The 20,253-nt window shown below is 43.5% G+C and overlaps 1 protein-coding gene across 4 annotated transcripts in view; it reads right to left on the bottom strand.

The window, feature by feature from the left end:
* Window positions 1-1,042: 1,042 nt before the first annotated feature.
* The window catches only part of UST (uronyl 2-sulfotransferase), a 303,870-nt gene continuing 284,659 nt past the window's right edge, over window positions 1,043-20,253 (bottom strand). Inside the window, exon 8 of one of the 4 annotated variants that reach the window (XM_040627939.1) lies at window positions 1,043-1,386. In XM_040627939.1, coding sequence (XP_040483873.1) covers window positions 1,292-1,386 — 95 coding nt within the window. In that variant the 3' untranslated portion in view covers window positions 1,043-1,291. The other 3 variants (XM_040627940.1, XM_040627938.1, XM_040627941.1) reach the window with 3 other exon arrangements.

Here is a 20,253-nt window from a genome sequence, read left to right as displayed (position 1 = left end):
GGAGCCTTGAATAATAGTTGGCTACTTACCTTAATTGAGAGAGGTGAACTTGGTAATTTTCCTGAAAAATCCACTTTTGGTGTGAACTATCGCATGCTCTTGCCCTGAAGTCACTGCTCCAAGCTCAGCGCCGAGGAGCCCTAGTGATTCAGGTGGTGAAGTGGCTTTAGGCTAAAATGGCCAGTCAGTGTTATGCCTGCCTCTGGAAGTCACTATCCATATCAAAAATGCACGTTCCTCAGAGCCTACATTCCGTCTCATCATCTTGTCTCCATAGAACCCCGGCTTCCCTGCTCCCCTCCCTGTGCCAGTCAGCCTCCCTCAGCTGTTAGCCCCTACTGTGCATTCAGTCAAGCTGTGGTAATATTCACAAGAGCGGTAGTCCTCAAGTTAGGGTAAGGGAGCTTGGCTGAGCCGAGATGCTGGACACCAGCAAGGCTCACCCACCAGGATCTGGCTTGAACATTTGGACTCAAATTCATGCATTCACAAGTTATAGTTTGACACATATCATGAACTATATGTCACTTGAGACTGGTTGAAAGTAAAGTATTATATATGCAGCAGTTATGAGTTTATTGCAATTTATGGGGAAGCGCTTTGGGAACGGGAATGCCCTTAGCCTTTTTCTTGATCACAGATCACTTTGAGAATCTAGTGAAAGCATGTATCCCTTCCCAAGAGACATACACAGAGTATAGTTACACCTATAACATTTTGCATATAAATTCAAGAAGCGCACAGATCTTCTGATGCCATGGATTCCCTGATCTAAAGGGATTTGGAAGTGTAAAATATGATCAAGATTATTCTTTTTACATTCAAATGAACAGCAGAATGTAGAATTGTACATTTAACGTGATCTCAGTGATAACACTACATATAGGAAGGTATATGTATGTAGAAAAGACTGGAAAGACAGCACTAAGATGTAAATAGTACTTATATTTGGGTGGTGAATTTGTGATTTGTTTTAATTTTTTTCTTTGAATTTGTTATATTTTCCCAATTTAAAAATGATGTTTTTACCAGCTTATTTTCACAAAAGTAGCTGTTTATTGTGACCAATTATGGCAATACTGGGCAGAGCGCTCAAAAACAAATCTAAAAAAGACAGGCACTGCGGTGGTCACTCTTCTGGGTGGCTGTTCATTCACAACATTTACCAGTCTCTGGGGTCATGTGATCGGCACCACGGGAATCTTCCCAGGGGTCTTCCAGTTGGTGTGGGGGTGGGGGACTGACTCAGCTGAATCAATCAGGGTCTTTTCAAGATTTTTCTGAACTGTAACTAGCGAGGAGCCAGCCAGTTCCTCTGTGATGACAGAAGCTGTGAGTGAGGTCCAGAAGCTTTGAAGCAGGGAGGGGGACCCACTTCCTGCTGGTCTGCAAGGAGAGAGAGACAGAGACAGAGACAGAGAGACACCTCATAGTTCCTGGTTCTAGTTGCCTGTGAGTCCAGCTCACCCTCGTTCTTCTTGCATTTTGGTTTTTCAGTTCTCCCTTTGATTTATACCTTTTATTCTTCCAACAAATTTCCTTTTTGTCTGAACTAGTTAGAGCTGGATTTCTGGCACCTGAAACCAGCAAGTCCACACAATTAACAAAAGTATATTTGTAAGGACTCAAGAATAAAATTTGACCCGAGTTGTGAAATAAATGAAATCCACAATATTTCTTGACACAGACGGTGGCTGGCTCTGGGTGTCGGCGCCTGTGCAGGACAGAGGGAGTTCAAAAAGCAGAGACAAACGGAAATTACTGGTGCAGATCCTTAGCTCGTCTGTTCATTCAGGAGGTGGAACTTGTCTTCTTGGCTCCATGTATAACAAACAATAACGGGACTGTTCAGTCCTGGTTCTAAACCATAAAAATCACAGGTCACTTCTCTCATTTATGAATGTGCTGCTGGGGATAACAAATTTACAAGTGAATGAAAGATAAACATATTTTCTAATTCAACGAGCTAGAAAACAATCCATTCGTTAATTTGGCATCCTGAAGATACCTGAGCTCTGCTAAAGAGAAAATCTCAGCAAATTCGTAGAGATACTTCACAAGAATAATCAACTTTACAGATGAGTTTGTGCTCTAGACATAGTCAATTCCATTTCAACAAATGCTTAACTGTAATGAAAGTAGTTAGAAATACTGGGGCATGGCTTAATTATTCTAGGAATATTGGACACAGTGAAATTCCAAATGACCTGCTTAATTAAAATATAACTCATCCGAGCTAAAACCTCCACCTTCAAATCCAGTTCGATCTGTATCCTATGGAAAGTTATATTTTCTATTGGCAAATGTGTGTTTCTACCAAGTTTAGAAATGTGTGGGAAGCAGGCCATGATGGAGCCAATGGCACCTTTGGAGGCTGGTTAGAGTGGTAAAGCCAGAGGGAAAGAATTTTGAGTTCACATCCAAACCGACTCTAAGATAATGAGACCTAGATTTTTTTAAAAAATCAACACACTATAACCTACATACTCTAATTCAAGTAAAAGATATGTTCACATTTCTTGGAGGCCGAGAGATATCATTAGCACAATATTTTAGATTGAGACTTTGAGTCATCTGCTCTTACATGTCTGATGTCTTTAGATGATTCTAGATTTGGGATTTGATGCGATGGCTATGAAATCAGCACTTCCGGCAGGCAGGGCTTTCAAACTAGTTAGAATCTCAAGTGTTCATTTTATTGTGGGTTTTGATATGAATTACTAAACTACTTTTTAGAAATGTACCAATTTTATTCCCATCAGCGGAGTATTTCATCATGCCCTCTCTACATCCCATGATTTGGCATACTTAACTATTTCTGTCACTCGAGTACCAACAGTAATGCCACATTGCTTCACTTTAGATTTCTCTGATTATTAATGAAGATAAACATTTTCTCTTATTTCTTAGCCTTTCACAGAGCTAAGTTCTGAGAAGTAATACGTTCTTTGCACACGTTTACTCCTTTTATTGATTCATGTAAGTTCTTTATATAATAATTTCCAATCATTTTCTGCCATTTTTGCCACAAACATGTCCCTATTTTATTTTATTTTATTTTATTTTATTTTATTTTATTTATTTTTTTAAGTAGGCTCCACGCCCAGCAAGGAGCCCAGTGTGAGGCTTGAACTTACTGAGATCAAGACCTGAGCTGGGAACAACAGTTGGATGCTTAACCCACCGAGCCACCCAGGCGCCCCTCCCTGTTTTTAAATATTAATACTTTTTTTTTTTTGAGCGTCAGCAATTCTCACTCTTTTTCTTTGTAATTTCTCCCATTGTGCTTACCTTTAAAGTCCTTCCCTCTCCCCAAATCAGATACCTCTGATTAATGTTCACTTGCACGATGTTACATAAATCCTATCAATTCACTGGATCAGAGAGGCATATTTGGGGTAATAGTGTGAAATCACTTTAGTTTTTCATAGTATGTTTTTCTTTACGCTATTTTAAAAAAAGAGAGAGAAAAGAAGGCAAAATGGAAAGGCAAGTATCTGTAGTCCCTGAGATCCTAGGGTGTTTGCTGGGTCTGATTCTCTGTGTAGAAGAGGAAACCAGCAGTGACTTGCCTCTGCCCTCGCAGTGTTTCTGGGTTTCAAGTTAGTGTCCTGGCCTGAGTCAGGAAAATAGCTAGAGGCCTGGATTTGCTAACAACAGCCCCGGTGCAAGTTACAACGAAAACACGAATGTCTCCTATCGCACCTGCCCCTCGAGTGGATTAGGTGCCTGGAAGTCCAGGGATGAAATGAAGGGCAGTCTTTTTGGGAAGGGAGGTTAGTGGGGGGAGGAGGAGCCTGGGGAGCCTGATTCCCAGCATCTTTTCCTCCTGCCCTTCCCCTCTCCTTCCTCACTCTTATGGCCTGCCCCCAAGACTTGGACAGTTATTTACAAGGAATGGGAAAAGGGGACACTTTTATATTTCCTCTCAACCAAGTTTATATTCGTAATCCGACTTCACTGCCATTTTTTCCCTTAATTCCTTGAAACTAAAATTTGTGCTAAAAATGATAGGAAGAACACAGTAAAGATCAAAGCAGGTAAAATATAGGTCATATTCTGGTCGGATCTCCCCATGAGAGGCTGGTGTCTGGAATTAGAGCTTCAGAAATGCCCCCAAATGAGGAGCAGCTGTTTTCTATTTGGGTAATCAAACTCTCAGGCTAGGAGTTCAAGTGCCACACTGCCATCGACTCACAAGGGAACCCTGCAGTTATTATGTGATAAGCACATCTAATGAATGAAGGAACATGAAAATTATTTCCTCTACATTGGCCACGGGGGCATAATTTAGGCAAAAGAGCAATAGAAATGGAATCAGAAGGTTCTAGAATCAGTACAGCTACTATGCCACCTAACTGAGCCTCCTTGAGCCTCAGTTTCCAAATCTATTATGGTTGTCTATCCACAGAGTTGATACAACATATTTGAAAGCATTTTTAACACTTGATCGGAGGGGATCGTTGTAATGCCCGTTAGGGCCCCTGCCTCCGAGGACAATGAAATCCAGGAAGGGAAGAGCAAGCTCATTGGACTCAGCACACCCACACATGTCAAACTGAAATCCTCTGCCCACTTGAGCCGCTCTCGCTCTCTCCCCACTGCTCATTTATATCACCTGAATCTCTAGCCAAGCTGGGCATACCTGAGCTAATGCCAGATTTTCCCTTAGCTTCTTTCGGTCCATTCAACTCAACAAATATTCACACAGTACCTTTGTGTGGACCACTATTTTCCAGTTGGTGGAAATCAGCCATGGACCCATCTTTAAGTTCTGTCTTCGGCCCTTCTTCTCCAGTCTCTTAGCCTACCCCCGTCCATCTCCCCCAGGGAGCACATGGGGATGACTAACAGAGTTTTGTCTTGCACTCCTTCACCCATTATATAGTCAGAGGCAGAGAATCAGACCCAGCAAACACCCTCTCAGATGTTCCCCATCTTCTGCGTGCCACCCATTGGCCAAAGCCGACTAAGAGGCAGCAGGCAGGGAGCCCAGGTGATACAATTCAAGGGCTCGGTGTCTCAGGAGATAGAGCCTGCGAAGAAGGGTAGTGAATGCAGGAGAGCTCTGGGTGGGCGAAGGGAGAGTAATCCGCTCATCTGCTAATTGATTGAGAAAAAAAATGATTTCCTCATGTTTCTTTTCTCTTCTGAAGGACTAAGAGCTCTTCATTGTCCTTAGAATAAAGTAAGAGTTTCCTCTACAAATCCTGGGCCGTCAGGCTCGGTTTTACATTGCCTTTTCGGGTATGCATCCTGGCCTTGTCACCGAGCGGACTACCACAGTTCATTACCTAGCTTCACGGGGACTTTATTTCCTATTACACAAACAGGGTAGTACCTCTCTTGGAGATCTGCCGCAAGGTCGTATCTTCCTTGTGCTTTAGACCTGCCCTGCTGTTTCTTACACAAATCCCACTGTCCCTGGAGGGGGGACACATTCCACACGAAACCTCCTCCCTCCTCAGGTCTTCACTGATGTCTCACCTTCTCCCTATTTAAGCTCCTATGCAAGCCAATCAATTTTTGTACATTAAAAATATTTGAGTTGAGAGTTATCTGGATCTTTTTCTAGTTTGGACTGCCTTGCTGACAGAGCGATACGGGATTCTTAACTTCCTCCTCCATCCTTGTTTGTTTCACTGACCCCACCTTGTACTTACGTCTATGGCTGCGGTGGCGGTGCTGCTCGAGGGTTATTATGACCATCAAGTCACCACATGACGCAACTCCTGATGATCGGCTCAGGACTTCAGTCATGTTGTAATTATACAACACACTCAGGAAAGATGATCTGATAAAGACTGATTTTAAACATACTAATTTAAAAATAATGGCAACAACACGGGAGCAGGTCGCACAGCTTGGGAAAGATAACACGCTGCGTGTGCACGTTGGGTTTTAAATACACTACCCGTGACTGCCTTCTGGGCCATACTCCTCTAAAGCACTGAAGGGAAAATAAGCAGGTGTGGGAGAGAAATTAGGTTTGGAAAGACCTTGGAGTTCCTGAGTAAATTGTTATGGCTCCGGCTCCCCCTAGTGTGCTGAACAACACAGGTACCCAGTGTGCAAGGGCTGAGTTCAAGCTCGGGAGCTGAGCATTTGTACCTCCGGCCGCCAGCCTTTCTGGAGCAACTCGAGATCTCCATTTTGCCACCCTTTGCTCCTTACTGCAGAACCGACCGCAGACGAAGTGGGGCAGACGTACTTTACGCAGTCTGATGGGAGCACCAGTCTTCATGGAAGTCGTAAATTGATTCAAGACATCGAACGATATTAAAAAGTGTTTAAAAATTACCTCAAAAAGAGTTTCCACTTTCTCGTGAATGTAATTAGGGAGCATAAGCAACACTGAAAGGTGACTCCTTGTTCATTATTTTACTAAAAATGTTATTTTCCCCCACCTTCTATTTATCTAAATGTTAATTATCTGCAAGTATATTTTCCTCAAGCAGGATACATGCACCACTTGGAAGACCAAACATTGGACCATAGCAGAAGGAAAGCAACTCTTCCAATGGGGGAAAAATGACACATTACAGCAATGTTTCTCAAAGTGTGATCTCCAGAACACTAGTTCCATAGCTATTAATGGGTTTTACTTAATAAGGGTTTCATGACAAATAGTTTTTGAAGAATGTGGGGTTCGACAAAGATAAACTGACTTTTTAAAACAATCTTTCTTTATTTCAGAAAAAGAGAGAGAGCACAAGTGGAAGTGGAGAGGGAGAGAATCCCAAGCTGACTCTGTGCTGAGCGTGGAGCCCCACACGGAGCTCAGTCTCACGACCACGAGGTCACCACCTGAGCTGAAACCAAGTCAGAAGCCTAACCGACTGTGCCACCCAGGTGCCCCAAGATAAGCTAATTTTTAAAAACTGCGGTATTCTTCCAGACCCTTAGTGTGCTCTTAAAATACCATTGTACTGTGTGACACTTCGAGCTAAAGCATTTTCCAACTTGTTTGGAAATGGTTTTTTTTTTTTTTTTTCATCCCTGGTTTCATCTCACACACCTGGTTCGTGAATTATCTTTTGGGGATATGCACTGGATTAGAATTTCATTAACTTTCAATCAAAGATGGAGAACAAACAGGAAAGTATGCCAGAGGAGGAAAGGAGATGGTAAATTCGATGCAAGCAGGAAATAGGGGGGCTGTAAAGAAGGTTGTGATCAGTGAAAAATTAGTAACACAAAAGATTTAGAGTCCTCTATTGACAGTCTTGTAATGGAGTCAGAAGGATCAACCGTGCTGCCCACGTCACAGCCTAGGAAATCATTACCAGATTCTCCCTAAACGTCAGGGCAGTGATGCCATGTTGAGAATAAGACTCCAAAAAGTACAGTACCCCATCCTATCAGGTTTCCAACCTTTATGAAAACTTTTCTTGTGCACAACGTCTACTAATGGACCTGGATGTTTTAGGCTCTTTGTCATGAACAAGATCACAGATATGCAGGGTAATTAAAGAAGTTAGAAGATGCCTGTATTTAGAAGCTGTGAGTTAGAGAGGATTCCTGTACCACACAGCTAGACAAACTCCTCCCAAAGAGAGTGTTAGAGAAAACTGGAAAGCCATAAAGTGGTTTGTCTTGGATAATGGCACAGGATAAAAATACTGACGTCCACCAGAATGTGCCTATTCCTACTGGCTCCATTCACATTTCCCAAGCGCTGCTTTCCACGGACTCATGGATAGGTTAGGCGGCACCATGTGCGGACGTGAGGGATGGGGGGCATGGGTGGACCTAGACTTGTGTGCACTTGTAGGCCCTCTTGCCGAGGACAGAGCATTTGGTGGAGAAAACGAACACTGATCAGCCCCAAAAGGATTGTGGCTCTTAGTCTCTTAGCCTATGGGGGTGGAGGGGGGTGGGGGACAAAGTTCATCCCAGAAGCAACTCTCGGTGTTCAGTGGCCCTATTTTCCAGCTGGGCTGACTCCAGGCAGGGGGAGGTCAAGTGATTTACTCAAGCGCCCAGTGAAATAGAGCAGCTGGGAGGTGAACTCGGGGCCTTCGCTGGTGTGCAGCCTCTGCCCGGTCAGCCAACAGCTCTGCTGCCTGGTTCTCGCGGCTTCTCCAGCTGCACCACGCAGCCAGCGTGCTGTGTCTGGCGTGGCCGACCTCCCGGCTGTCTCTGCTCATGACTGGAATGGGAGGCGTGTTACAGGTCAAGTCTGAATGTTCTGGCAGCACAGCGTAAGGCAGATTGCTCCATGCCTGCGCAAAGCATACAGTCTGGCGAAAGCCAGATTGAAGATAGCTCAACTCACACGCCAAGATTCCAAAGGAAAAACTTAGCTCACATTTTTCCTTTGCACGGTGATTTTTCTTCCCTTCCTATTCTCTCTCTCTCTCTTTTTTTTAAAGGGAATCCCCATGTTGACAAGTTGAAATCCAAAGTGCACGCGTGGTCAGTTCACAAGTCTGTGACCCATGAACACCTGTGGGAATCAGCAGGGCCGGGAGCTGTGAGCCAAGCCTGCCCTGCGCAGAAAGGAATTCTGCAGTGCGTGAAGCAGTAGTCGGTGAGGGGAGAGGCCGGGGAGCGCTCAGGGTCTGGGTCCTCTCTCGCTCGGGCTTCCCAGGGCCAAGTCTGCACTCGACTTCCACTAGCTTTATGAGCCGCATTTCACTTTATTTTCCGAGGCAGGTCCTTCTGAAACTTTTTACAGGAACTAGAACGTGAATCTTCATTTTGATTTTTAAGAGACATAAAACTTGATAATCTGAGAGGGGCAACACGTAGCCCAAATCCTTTGGGTAGAGAGAAACATCTAACATGAAACGGGTTTATTTCCACATCTGTCTCTAAGGACTTACATGATTAGGCCCTCCCTCTCTGGAAGGGGGTCCCACAGGCCCCACTCCCAGGAGAGCTGCCCAGGGAGGCCGTGTAGAGGGACTTTGGCTCCCTCATCATTTTAAAGTTTTGATTTGTTTGATATTTGAAAGTTAATCAAACCCTCAATGGAAAAAGTGAGCATGTGATGTATTTGTGTCTTGTATTTGTCCGGGCCTTCGATTCCTTACGTATAAAGGACAAGAGCCAGGTGACCGCTGAGCCCCACTGCAGTCGCAGGGGTCTGTGATTGTAGGCTCGCTTCTCTCCTAGTCAGAGATTAGTTCTTCTGCTCTCACTTCTCTGCTGTCATCTGGGTGTTCTGAGAGGAATTGTGTTTCCACAAAATTCGTATGTTGATGTCCTAACGCCCAGCACCTCAGAATATGACTGTATTTGGAGATAGGGTCTCTGTAGGGCTAATCAAGTTAACATGAAGTAATCAGGGTGGGCAGTAATCCAATATGAGTGGTGTCCTTATTAAAAGAAGAATTTGGGCACAGACATCAGGGTGCACACAGGTGAGACTATGTGAAGGCAGAGGGAGAAGATGACCAGGTGCAAGTCAAAGAGAGAGGCCTCAGGAGAAACCAGGGCTGCTGACATTTTGATCTCAAACTTCTAGCCTCCAGAAGTGTGAGAAAATAAATTTCTGTTGTTTAAGCCAGTCTATGGCCCTAACACGCTGAGCTCCTCCATGATGAATTTTCTGAGCTGTGAAAGTTCTGTGTTTTTCTTAACAGACTCTTAATATTGGTTTTAGCCTAAAACAGGCTTTACTTTTGTAGGGTATTCAACACACTTTTTAAAAAAAATTATTCTCATCACCAGATGTGAAACAAGTTATTTTAGTACAATAAATCCTCTTTACTTTTACTTAAAGAGAATTTCATAAGTTTGACCCACAGAACAATTGTTCTGAATGCGTACCGACCATCGCTCTGCCTTCTGAGAAATCCTACCGTTATCCACAAACTTCATTTAAAGCCAAATAGTTCACTGGATGAACTGGTAGGTGACAGCACATTTATGAAGTACTTCGGACCAAACAAAGCAACTCCAGGGGTGTTTGGTCCAGGTTTCGTTCAGTACTTTTGTCTTTGAAGATCACTCGGAGTCGAACATCATGTGACCAAGTTACAGAACAAATTAAATGATAAATATAACCACTTGTCACTTGTTTAAGACTCAGACTCTTACTTAAAGCATATTATTACCAAAATAGGTTTTTCCTTCATTAGTACCAAGATCTTGATTCTTTCCTTTTACAAAATAGCCACATGTAGTTGGCACGTGGTGTCCGATAGCTAGAAAGCCTGGGGACTCCCTGACTTTCTGCAAGTCCCCCCGTTTTTGAAACCTTTTATTTTTTGAGAGAGAGTGAGACAGAGAGCGCGCGTGCGCACACGAGCAGGGGCAGAGGGAGAGGGAGAAGCAGACTGCCTGCTGAGCAGGGAGCCTGAGATGGGACTCAATCCCAGGACCCTGGGATCATGACCTGAGCTAAAGGCAGACGCTTAACCGACTGAGCCACCCAGGCACCCCTACAAGTCCCTTTTGATGCAGCTGAGAAATTTCACAGGGAGAGTGTTTCTGGATCAAAGCTGCTTGCTTGGGAGATGAGAGTCACCCACGTTTTGAGGCTCCACCTGTCGGGGAAAGAGATCAGACTACACGCTAAGAGGCGTGGTGTGGCGTATCCTTCCTTGCCCATGTTAGGGCACATGTGCAGCCAGGACCCCTGCCACCATGGGCCTGAGGGTTCTGCAGAAGCACCCCGACACCGAACCAGCCAGGGCACGTGGGGGTAAAGTCAGCGGCTCGGGGTTGTATACACACGACCAGATGAATTTTTTCAGCCAGCTTTTTGGTGTCATCCAATTATGAGAATCGAGTTTACAGACTTAAAAAAATACATTTTTCTAAAAAAATCCCATCTTGATAGAAAAAGTTTAGCCAGTTAAGAAGGCAGAGGGCGCTGTGAAGAATGACAGGCACTTTGATTTCCAGCTATCAACAGAATGGAAAAAAATGTTCAATTTATTTATATTCATTTATTTATATGGATAATGAATAAGTTAAGGAACACTTCATCTCAAACACAGATTGCTTTATTTTAGCTAAGCTAATGTTTCAGTTCCATATATATTTTTGAATTTCCATCCATGTCAAACACCGTTTTTCTCTTTCTTCTTAAAGAAAAAAAAAGATTTACAAGCACTTTTACGGCACTCAAGGAAAGTAGGCTGAAGGTTCATAATAATAATTTTCCTTTTAAAAAACATCCATCAGACCAAAATAAAAATCATTTTAATTAACTCCTTCCTGAGTAACTAAAACCTTGGAATGTGCTGAAAGGTTATAATAAATAAGGCAGTCAAAGATCAACCAGCTTAAAATGTATTTTTTAAATTAAACTATGTAAAATGTACAATATATTTCATGAAGTACAAACTGTGTTGGGCTCAGGGCCAAGGAAATGTTGTCATGTGTGCCAATCAACTGACGGAGTGCCTTGACTTTTAGGACGTAGAGGCTATTTGTTGGGGCAAAGTAACGGTCAGGCCCTGCAAGGGAATCAGTCAGCGTCTCTTGCTGTGACATTGCCAGGATCAGGGCTGACGAGAATTGCTTTTGAACACACAGGTCGAAGTGCTCGTGTGAACTCGCACAAGGACGCTGCCTTGTAAAGATGACCGTGGTCCTGCTGTTCTGACAAGGACAGAGAACACGAAGCCGATTCGATTTTATTTTCAGAGAGTGAGCTTGCTCAGTGTGTAAACTAATCATCATACTTTATATGCAGTTTCATAGAAATGACTCACCATGTACCAGGCAGTCGTCCTTGGTTTTATTTTGAATAGGACAGCTGTTCTCTGCGTTGCTGTTTAAGGTAGGCCTAATGGTAGGGCCCTGGGCTTTCTCAACAGGACAAAGGATATTTCCTCTTCTAAGAACATTTCTCTTAAGCACGTCTCTGCCCCAGTTCTCTGAGGCAGAAAGGAGGCCCACCAGTGGCCAAATGCTGGATTTTGTGCCTCTGTGGTCCCAGCCTTCACTGGACTCCTGTGGGGTGGAGCCTTTTCAATACATCTCATGATAGAGTAGCTTTAGTGCTCACTCGACAGGTTCCCAAGGACTTGCTTTCTATCTTGGCTACCGTCCAATTTTAGTGAACGAAGAAAAAACTCTAGAGAGACTTGTTGGTTTCTGAAAAGTAGAAAATGTGTAGCTTGTGTAAAGTCAGTCTTATTTACTATTAAGGGTTCCCAACTCACGCTTTGCTAGTGCTCTGAAAGGGCTGGCTCTAGGGAAAAAAACATGAAGGAGACAAAATCTGGGGCAAGTATTCTGCCTACCATCACCTCCTGCACCCCTCCCCTGCTTCTTGTTGGCTGTATGTTAACACCCGGGAATATATGTATACTCAGGGCCGGGGAGGGGGGAGCAGTTAAAGATGAAAACATTTCAGAATCCGAAGACCCATGGGATCATGAATTGGTGGCAGATGATGGGTAAGAAATGGGGAGAAGAGAAATCTGGAACAATGGAACTGCCCAGCAGTTACGCGGACCGCTCTGAGGGCAGACGCCCACTCAGAGAGCTGGTCAGGCGGTCTCCTACCAGAAGCTCTTGCTTCTTCTCCTCTTGATGTCTTCATAAGGGTTCTCAGGAAAGAGCCGTTTCAGTAAGACATGGGACTGTAGTTTCACTGCTGCCTGAGTAGAACTCAGGACCCCCCCCCTTTTTTAACCAAAACCAGGTACCTCTCAAGGGACCAAAGGTGAAAGATGCCAGTGACTGTGGGACCCAACTGGGCCAGGGGTGTGCCTGGTAGATTATGCATCGTCTGTGGTCAGGCTTAGAATTTCTGCCCACAGCAGTCAAATGCCAGAGCTAAACTGGTTCCTGGGTTTCCAGTGAAAGCAATGCTGGGGAGAGAGATGTTTCATATTGGGTGCAAAGAACACAACCACACTGGTTCCTGACGTCACGTGACCTCCAGAGTTGCTCTGTCTCACCTACACTCTTCCTTACACAGCAAACAAATTCTTTTCCCTGCTGTGCTACTTTGAGATCTGTCAGAATGGTGCCTGGAAAGGGAGTGTCTCAATGGAGCTTGCCGTGCACCTTGACCCTGAAAGGTACTCAAGGCTCTGGATGGGTTGGGGGTGTGGCACCAACTCCCGCTCTTTCAGAGATAAGTATGCTGCTGTTGGTCAAAGTGTCCCCTGAAACCGACCAGAGGCAGAATTCTACCCATGGGGGGGGGGGCGGAAACCACTCATCCAGAGGCATCCTCCCTTTTGAGGCCCTTATCAGTCTTAGCTTCTCCTCTTAGATCCTTCTGGAGTGGATTCCCTGGTCTCTGAAGTGGTTTTGTATTTCTACCGAAATAGATAAGTCTGGATGTTTCCTACCACTGAGGTAATATTTTTACAAGTCATTTTACAAATGATAAGTTACTGGGCCGTGGGCTCTATTTCTCCCCCTCCTCTCATTACGCTCGAGAGAAAAGCTATGTTATGATGGGCTGCCCTGTGATGGTCCCATCTAGTGTACCTGGGAAAGGACCCAAGGAGCCAGGAAGACACAATGTAGTTAGACAAGTAAGACCCGCAAAACCGGGCATCTCCCAATGACCCCAACATGTGGGAATGTTTTGTTCTTTTTAATGCAGCTGAGCATTAACTTAGTCCCTTAAGGATATTTCTCCCCCCCACAAAAGAACTTTCTGGAAAAGGGAGATACAGCCAGTGGAGGCAACACAGTGCTGGCATCACCTCTTATAAATATCTTCTAGCCACTTCTCGTCATCTTGCTCCTCATCATCGATCGGCTCCTCGGTTTCCAGTGGGGTTGGAATAAAGAACTGGGGCCTCAGAGGGGGTCTGCTGACGCGGGACTTCAGTCCAAACTTGCGCTTAAGCAGGTGGAACTGCTCTTTGACGTAGTGGTAGAACTCATACTCGTATCTCATTCGCTGGTAGAGAATCTGCACGGCCTCGGGGGAGGGAACAGTCTTCTTCACGGTCACAGTCATATTTCCAAGTTTCCTATGCTCTGGAAAAGAACCGGGGTGGCACATGAGCAGCCGTCTCTAATGCTTTCGCTCAAAAGGAATAAGGACGAAGCCCTGCATTACGTGCCTAAGACTGGCAGCTCCTAGAGAACGAGAAACTCAGCGTGCAAAGAATAGAAGGGAAAAATGGGTTCCCCGCAATATTTAGAAAGATTTCACCATATTCTAGGTGTTAATATCAACATTAGTTGACCAAACATAAACGATCTGATGTTCTTTGCACGGGATGCGAACTATGTAATTTGACCACAATTCAATTATCTACAAATGACACATTCTTCTGAACAGGAAAATCTACCCGGTTTCCTTTCTTACTTCCTGTTACACACATCGAGGGCTTTACTTTCAGGAGGAAGCATGGGGAAAAGCTCTCACCACTTTCTAATCATCTTGTTTTTTCTTTTAAGGTATTAATATGCATTATTGAGAGTTTAATTTGATATACAATCTATTTGCATTTCATCATTTCATTAGCACATTTGTCAAGAAAAATAAAGGAAGAACCGCTAGATTTCTTAAAATACACTGTTAACTGTTATAAATTTTGCAGGCTTTTAAAGTTGTGGTCAATTATAACTAAAATCAGCTTAGTTTTATATTAATGACTAATAATACAATGTTCTATATATTTTATATGTAACACCTAACAAAAATGTTATATATATATATATATGTAAAATTTTAACCCTATTAAAGTGTACATTTCAGTGGCATTAATTCCATTCATAATGTGCAACCATCACCACTATTTCCAAAATTTTTTCATTGATCCAAACAGAAACTCTGCACCCATTAAACTCCCTGTCACCCTCCCCAGGTAACCTCTAATCTACTCTGCCTGTGAATTTGCCTTTTTTAGGTACCTCATGCGAACGGAACCATACAATACGCCCTTTTGTGTCTGGTTTTTTCAGGTAGCATAGGTTTTTCACCTTTTCAAGGTTCAGCCACATTATATATTTATCAGTATCTCATTCCTTTTTATGAATGAACAGTATTCCATCGTATGGCTAGACCACAGTTTGTTCATCCGTCTATCCATTGATGGACACTTGGGTTGTTTCTACTTTTCCGCTACTGTGAAGAGTGCTGTGGTGAGCATGTGTATACAATACTTGTTTGTGTCCCTGACTGCAGTTCTTTGGGGCACACTTTGGGTGCCTGCTGGCAATGTACGAAGGCTCCAATTTCCCCAAACCTTCTTCTATAATTGTTATTTTTATTAAAAAAAAATTTACGACCATCCCAGTAAGTGTGAATTGGTATCTCATTGTGGTTTTGATTTTCATCCCACTAATGACTAAGGATCTTTTCGTGCGCTTGTTGGCCATTTGTATATCTTCTTTAAGAAATGTCTAGTCAAGTCCTTCCCCTATTTTGGCATTAGATTGTTTAAACTGTCATTGTGGAGTTATAGTTCTTTATACGTTCTGGAAAGTCTGAGTATATATCGGGTATATGATTTGCAAATATTTTCTCCCAAATTGTAGGTTGTCTTTTCACTCTGTTGATAGTTATCTTTGATGAACAAAAGTTGTTAATTTTAATGAAAACCAATTTATTTTTCCTCCTGTTACCTGTACTTTTGGTGTTACGTTAAAGAAACCATGGCCAAACCCAAGATCATGAAAATTTGCCACGATATTTTCTTTTAGCATCTTATTTTTAACCAAAACTTTTTGTTACCAAATTTGAATAGGTATATTATTTACTGAACATAGCTCCAAATGGCTGCTTCCAAAATCAGATTCACCTCCCAGGACAAAGACTTATCATTTTTAGCTGTTTGAGATACTTTCTGAAGCCTCCAATAGCAATTCTAATGAAGACATTCTCAGAATAATAACAGCCTCATTGAAATAAGGGTTTTGCTTTTCCAACTGAGTCTCTTGCAAAATACAATACACATTTGGACAGACAAGGCACAAGAGTTTTAAGGTAAACATTGAAAGGAGCAAGAAACATAATTCCCTTATTTCCAGACTCCTACAGTCCTTTTCTCTTGAAGCACTCTAAATTGTGTGGCCTTTTGTTATTTCATACCATAAAAAATATTAGGATTCCTGTGATTCTCAAATAAATTTTTTAGTTAACTTATATGGCCCAGCCTGGTCCAAAGAGAATGTAAAGAACTTTACAAAAATATATATGCTGCAAAGAGCTTGATAGTTAAGGGCACTGGGCAAAGGGAGAATGAGGGTCAGAAGTTTGGTATTAGGGGTAATGGCTTCCACCTTCCCATCTGGAAGGATATTCCTAGAGTACTGCTCCTGCTTCTTGCCCCAGTCCCTCTTCCAGGGAGGTGGGCAGGTACCAGGGCCAGAGGGGTATCTCTGAATTTTGGAGAAGGGGTTGAGATGCCATCCCCTCTGGAAAGAGTGTGTCTGTCTGCTGAGACTTCACACCTTCCTGCAGAGAAGGTGAGGGCTTCTAACCATGCCTGTGACTTGGTGGGCAAGTCTGTCTAAGTCAGGGTGGAATATGACCAGCCCACTTCTCCTGACATGTAGGCTGCATTCTCCCACTTAGCTTGAGTTGGTAATAAAGCTGACATTTGGATCTCCACCTGTCTGTCTCCAGTGTCTACTTCTCAATTATTTTAGAGCCCAGGCTGGGGGAAATGGGTGTTATTTATTAGTCCCTCAAACCCCAACATCAAGTAACATAAAATATGGGACCCGTGGGTGGCTCAGTTGGTTAAGCTTCTGCCTTTGGCTCAGGTCATGATCTCAGGGTCCTGGGATTGAGCCCCAGAGCGGGGCTCCCTGATCAGTGGGGAGCCTGCTTCTCCTGCTCCCTCTGCCCCTCCCCCTCTTTGTGCTCTCTCTCTCTCTCTCTCTCACGGGCATGTGCATGCACACACTCTCTCTCTCATAAGTAAATAAAATCTTTAAAAAAAAAGTAACATAAAATGCACATTGTGAAGTCCTAAGCACTTGGGCAGGAGGTGGGTTGAGAGTTGGGCCCTAAACTTTCTACCAACCAACAGAGAATTTAAAATTGTGAACTGCTCTTCATTCAAAACAATTTATTCACATCTAGTCTTAGTTATAAAGCATAGAGAAATATCTTGTGTGAATTTTCATAAGAGAAAACTGTAACGAAATCAGCATCATTTAAATAACATCCTTCGTGTATATTCAGCCACAAGTTCCCTGGGTGACAGAGAAAAATGGCACATCCCAGGTACTCAACTCAAGCTTGACCAGGGAATATACTCCAGAGTAGAGGTTCTTCATCTTCCTGAAAACCTGACTAGAGCTCGTGCTCAGGAAGACACGGAGGGTGTACGGGCTTCTGGAAGCCCATCTATGAATATCTTAGGGATTTATGGATCTGTTGAGGACCCCTGATTTCAGGAAATCATTTCTTTTTTTTTTTTTTTAAAGATTTTATTTATGTGACAGAGAGACAGCCAGCGAGAGAGGGAACACAGCAGGGGAGAGAGAGAGGAAGAAGCAGGCTCCCAGCCCAGGAGCCTGATGTGGGACTCGATCCCGGAACGCCAGGATCACGCCCTGAGCCAAAGGCAGACGCTTAACGACTGCGCTACCCAGGCGCCCCACAGGAAATCATTTCTTAAAGAAATCAAGACTGCATTTTCTTCTACAATCTTTCATATATCTCGTTTATTCTAGTGAGTACTAGTCCCGGTATAAACGATAAGTAGCGGAGTTAGTTCTCTTACGTGCTGGTCAGGTGTATAGTCATAAACATGCAACAGCAAAGACAGAAGGCCTTGTATTTACATTTTATGAAAAAGGGAGGGGCTAGTAGTGCCTGCAACTTAAACAGAAGGTCCTCCTACCCTGTTTTGGCAGAAGACCCAAAGCAGTAAACATCGTGGAGCCTACTACATCTTTGTAAATAAGTAATTTGGGACCTGCTCTATTGCAAGGCCTCAAAGCTCTTTCAGGTTGAAACACAATTTTCCTAAAAATAATAAACAGCAAGTATAATCACTGACCACAGAACCATCCAAGAAAAGTGTCCACTGACTTTTCATCCTAGAACCAGGTAACTTAGACGAGTCTTCAAGATAAATTGGATGTAAAATGTTGACTGGCTATAAAGGGTTATTAATATCAGTCAGTAAAATGTTGGAAGATTTGAAAACATGAAAGCATAAGGGGGTTACACATTTCCTTTTTTGATTAGGATTAGGTAACTGGGTCAATTGCTATAAAGCTACTCCTAGTTCATCACAGCAAAATTCTCTTCCCTGCATGCTTTCCTCTAGAGCTGAGGATGGGCCAGTTGGTGGATGGGCGGAGGAGGTAATCATCTGTCAAAAGTAATAGCGTTTCATTCAAGCACAAGGGAAAAGAACATGGGTATATCTACATCATTAATTAGCTGATGTGCCAAGTGATGGTGACGGTCCCAGCTACCCCTGATCCCTTGTGGTGTATTTTTATAGGAACAGCTACCGTGAATGAGCACTAAGGTTGTCCTAGTCTCCTGATTGCTCCCTTTCAACCCCCATACCCAGACCTCTGAGTGCTCCCGGATGCTGGCCTAGCCTCCCTCCCCTCCCCCTTCCTTCCTCTCTGGTGGTGTCATCCAACCCTCTACCCTTACTTTTCATACCACTGTGGACACAAAACCAAAAGTTTATATGAAATGATTACAGCTTTTCTTCCCCTTTTTGTTTTCCACAGAGTTGCCAAATTTCAAAGGAAGGTTAACGATACTGCCAGAGGATGGTATATGGTCAGAATTAAGAGTTTTGTTTTGTGAGAGGAGAAACAAAGGTCAGACTCAACCAACACTGACATGGACATCTATTAGAGGCCTGGAGGATGCCCATAGGCATGTTATTGTATTTAATATTATCAATAACCTTATGAGGTGTTCTGACCCCCAATTTTGCAGATGGGGGGGGATAAAAGCTCTGGAGTAAATGACTTACCCAGGGTCACACTGCTAGTAAGTCAGTGACAGAGTTGGAATCTGAGACTGGACCTCCATTTGTGTTGACGTTTCCACTAATACTGCGCCATAACCAGTGAAGCTTTCATGAGCCTGTAGAAAATTATCACCTTCACATGGAAAGACTAGAGGGAAGTTTGCCCTGTTATAGTTAGCGGAGAATTTTTAAAATTGCATTTCAAAGACATATGGTTATGTGTCTTGGTGTACAGTAATCAGTGCTATGGAAAAGTCATTCCATTGCTAAGTGTCCCACATTTTTGTAAAATGCCAGACTTTCCCTCCAAACAAAATAAAGCGACGTGAACTGTGGAATCAGCCTCTCTCCAGATTTCCATAATAGCAGTTCTAGAGGAAGTTGTTAGGATTTTTTGGAGACCGTTCTTATTTCGGCCACAAAACAATCATGCTTTAAAAATCTATACTTATTATTAGCATCCTTGGGAAGCGAAGTGGCGCTCGTTAGGGGGGCGTACGCTGTAGAACGTACCCACCTGGAGGTGAAGACCTCCGTGAGCGTCCTCTGAAACTAGCAGGAACTGAGAGGTGACTTCAAGGGGCGCACGTCTCTGGTCCCCACCATGAGCATTTCAGAAGGAGACAAATTCAGGGCGCCTTTCATTAAGGCACAGCAAGAAGCCAGCCTGAGATCTGACGGGCAGGCTGTGTTATTTGGCCTGTGAGGTATTTTTTTTTAGAAATTGACTTAGTTGTTGTAAGACTTGCTCTATTTCACAGGGAAATCTGCATCTCTGGCTTCTCTCAAAGTGAGGCAATATTCTTCCACAGCTGAGTATGGCTGCCCACCTCCCTCCCCACGAGAGGCCAGGGCTCTCCATTTTGTTCCAGACCCCAAACGCCAGTTCATGCTTTTATGTTACCTCCTTGGCTGCTATAAAAATTTGGGTTGTATGCTTCTGCTTTAAAGGTTTTGAAATTCTGGCTTTCACGAACCTAGGAAGCAAGTGCTCTAGGCCAAAACGAAGGCTTCAAGTGAGCCGCATTCCTGTGTCCAATGTTGCCTTCCATCTTTGTTTTCTGCAAATATTTATTGGATAATCTTATTGCACCAGACGTGGGTGTTATGAACAGTGAATGGGACTTCATCATCATGAGCTTCATCCCCAACAGGCATTTTCGAGAGAGCTTTCTCGGTGCGAAGAATGTGAGAATTCTAATATGTACTCAATCCTTACAGAAACTCCAATGAGGGAGGCTCTCTTATTATCACCATTTTATAGATGTGACATCGAAATTTAGTAAATTTGCTCAAGTTCACACAGCTGAGAAGTGGAGAAGACAGAAGTTGGGTCTGGACAGTTTGATGACTCTGAACCCAGGCTCTTGACCCCTCACATTGTTTATGGCTGAATGGGGTTCACGGTCTTAGG

Source organism: Ursus maritimus, unplaced genomic scaffold (genome assembly GCF_017311325.1).
Source record: "Ursus maritimus isolate PB19 unplaced genomic scaffold, ASM1731132v1 scaffold_13, whole genome shotgun sequence".
NCBI lineage: Eukaryota > Metazoa > Chordata > Mammalia > Carnivora > Ursidae > Ursus > Ursus maritimus.
The sequence above is the reverse complement of the archived record's forward strand: the minus strand, read 5'-3'. Positions and strand labels throughout refer to the sequence as shown.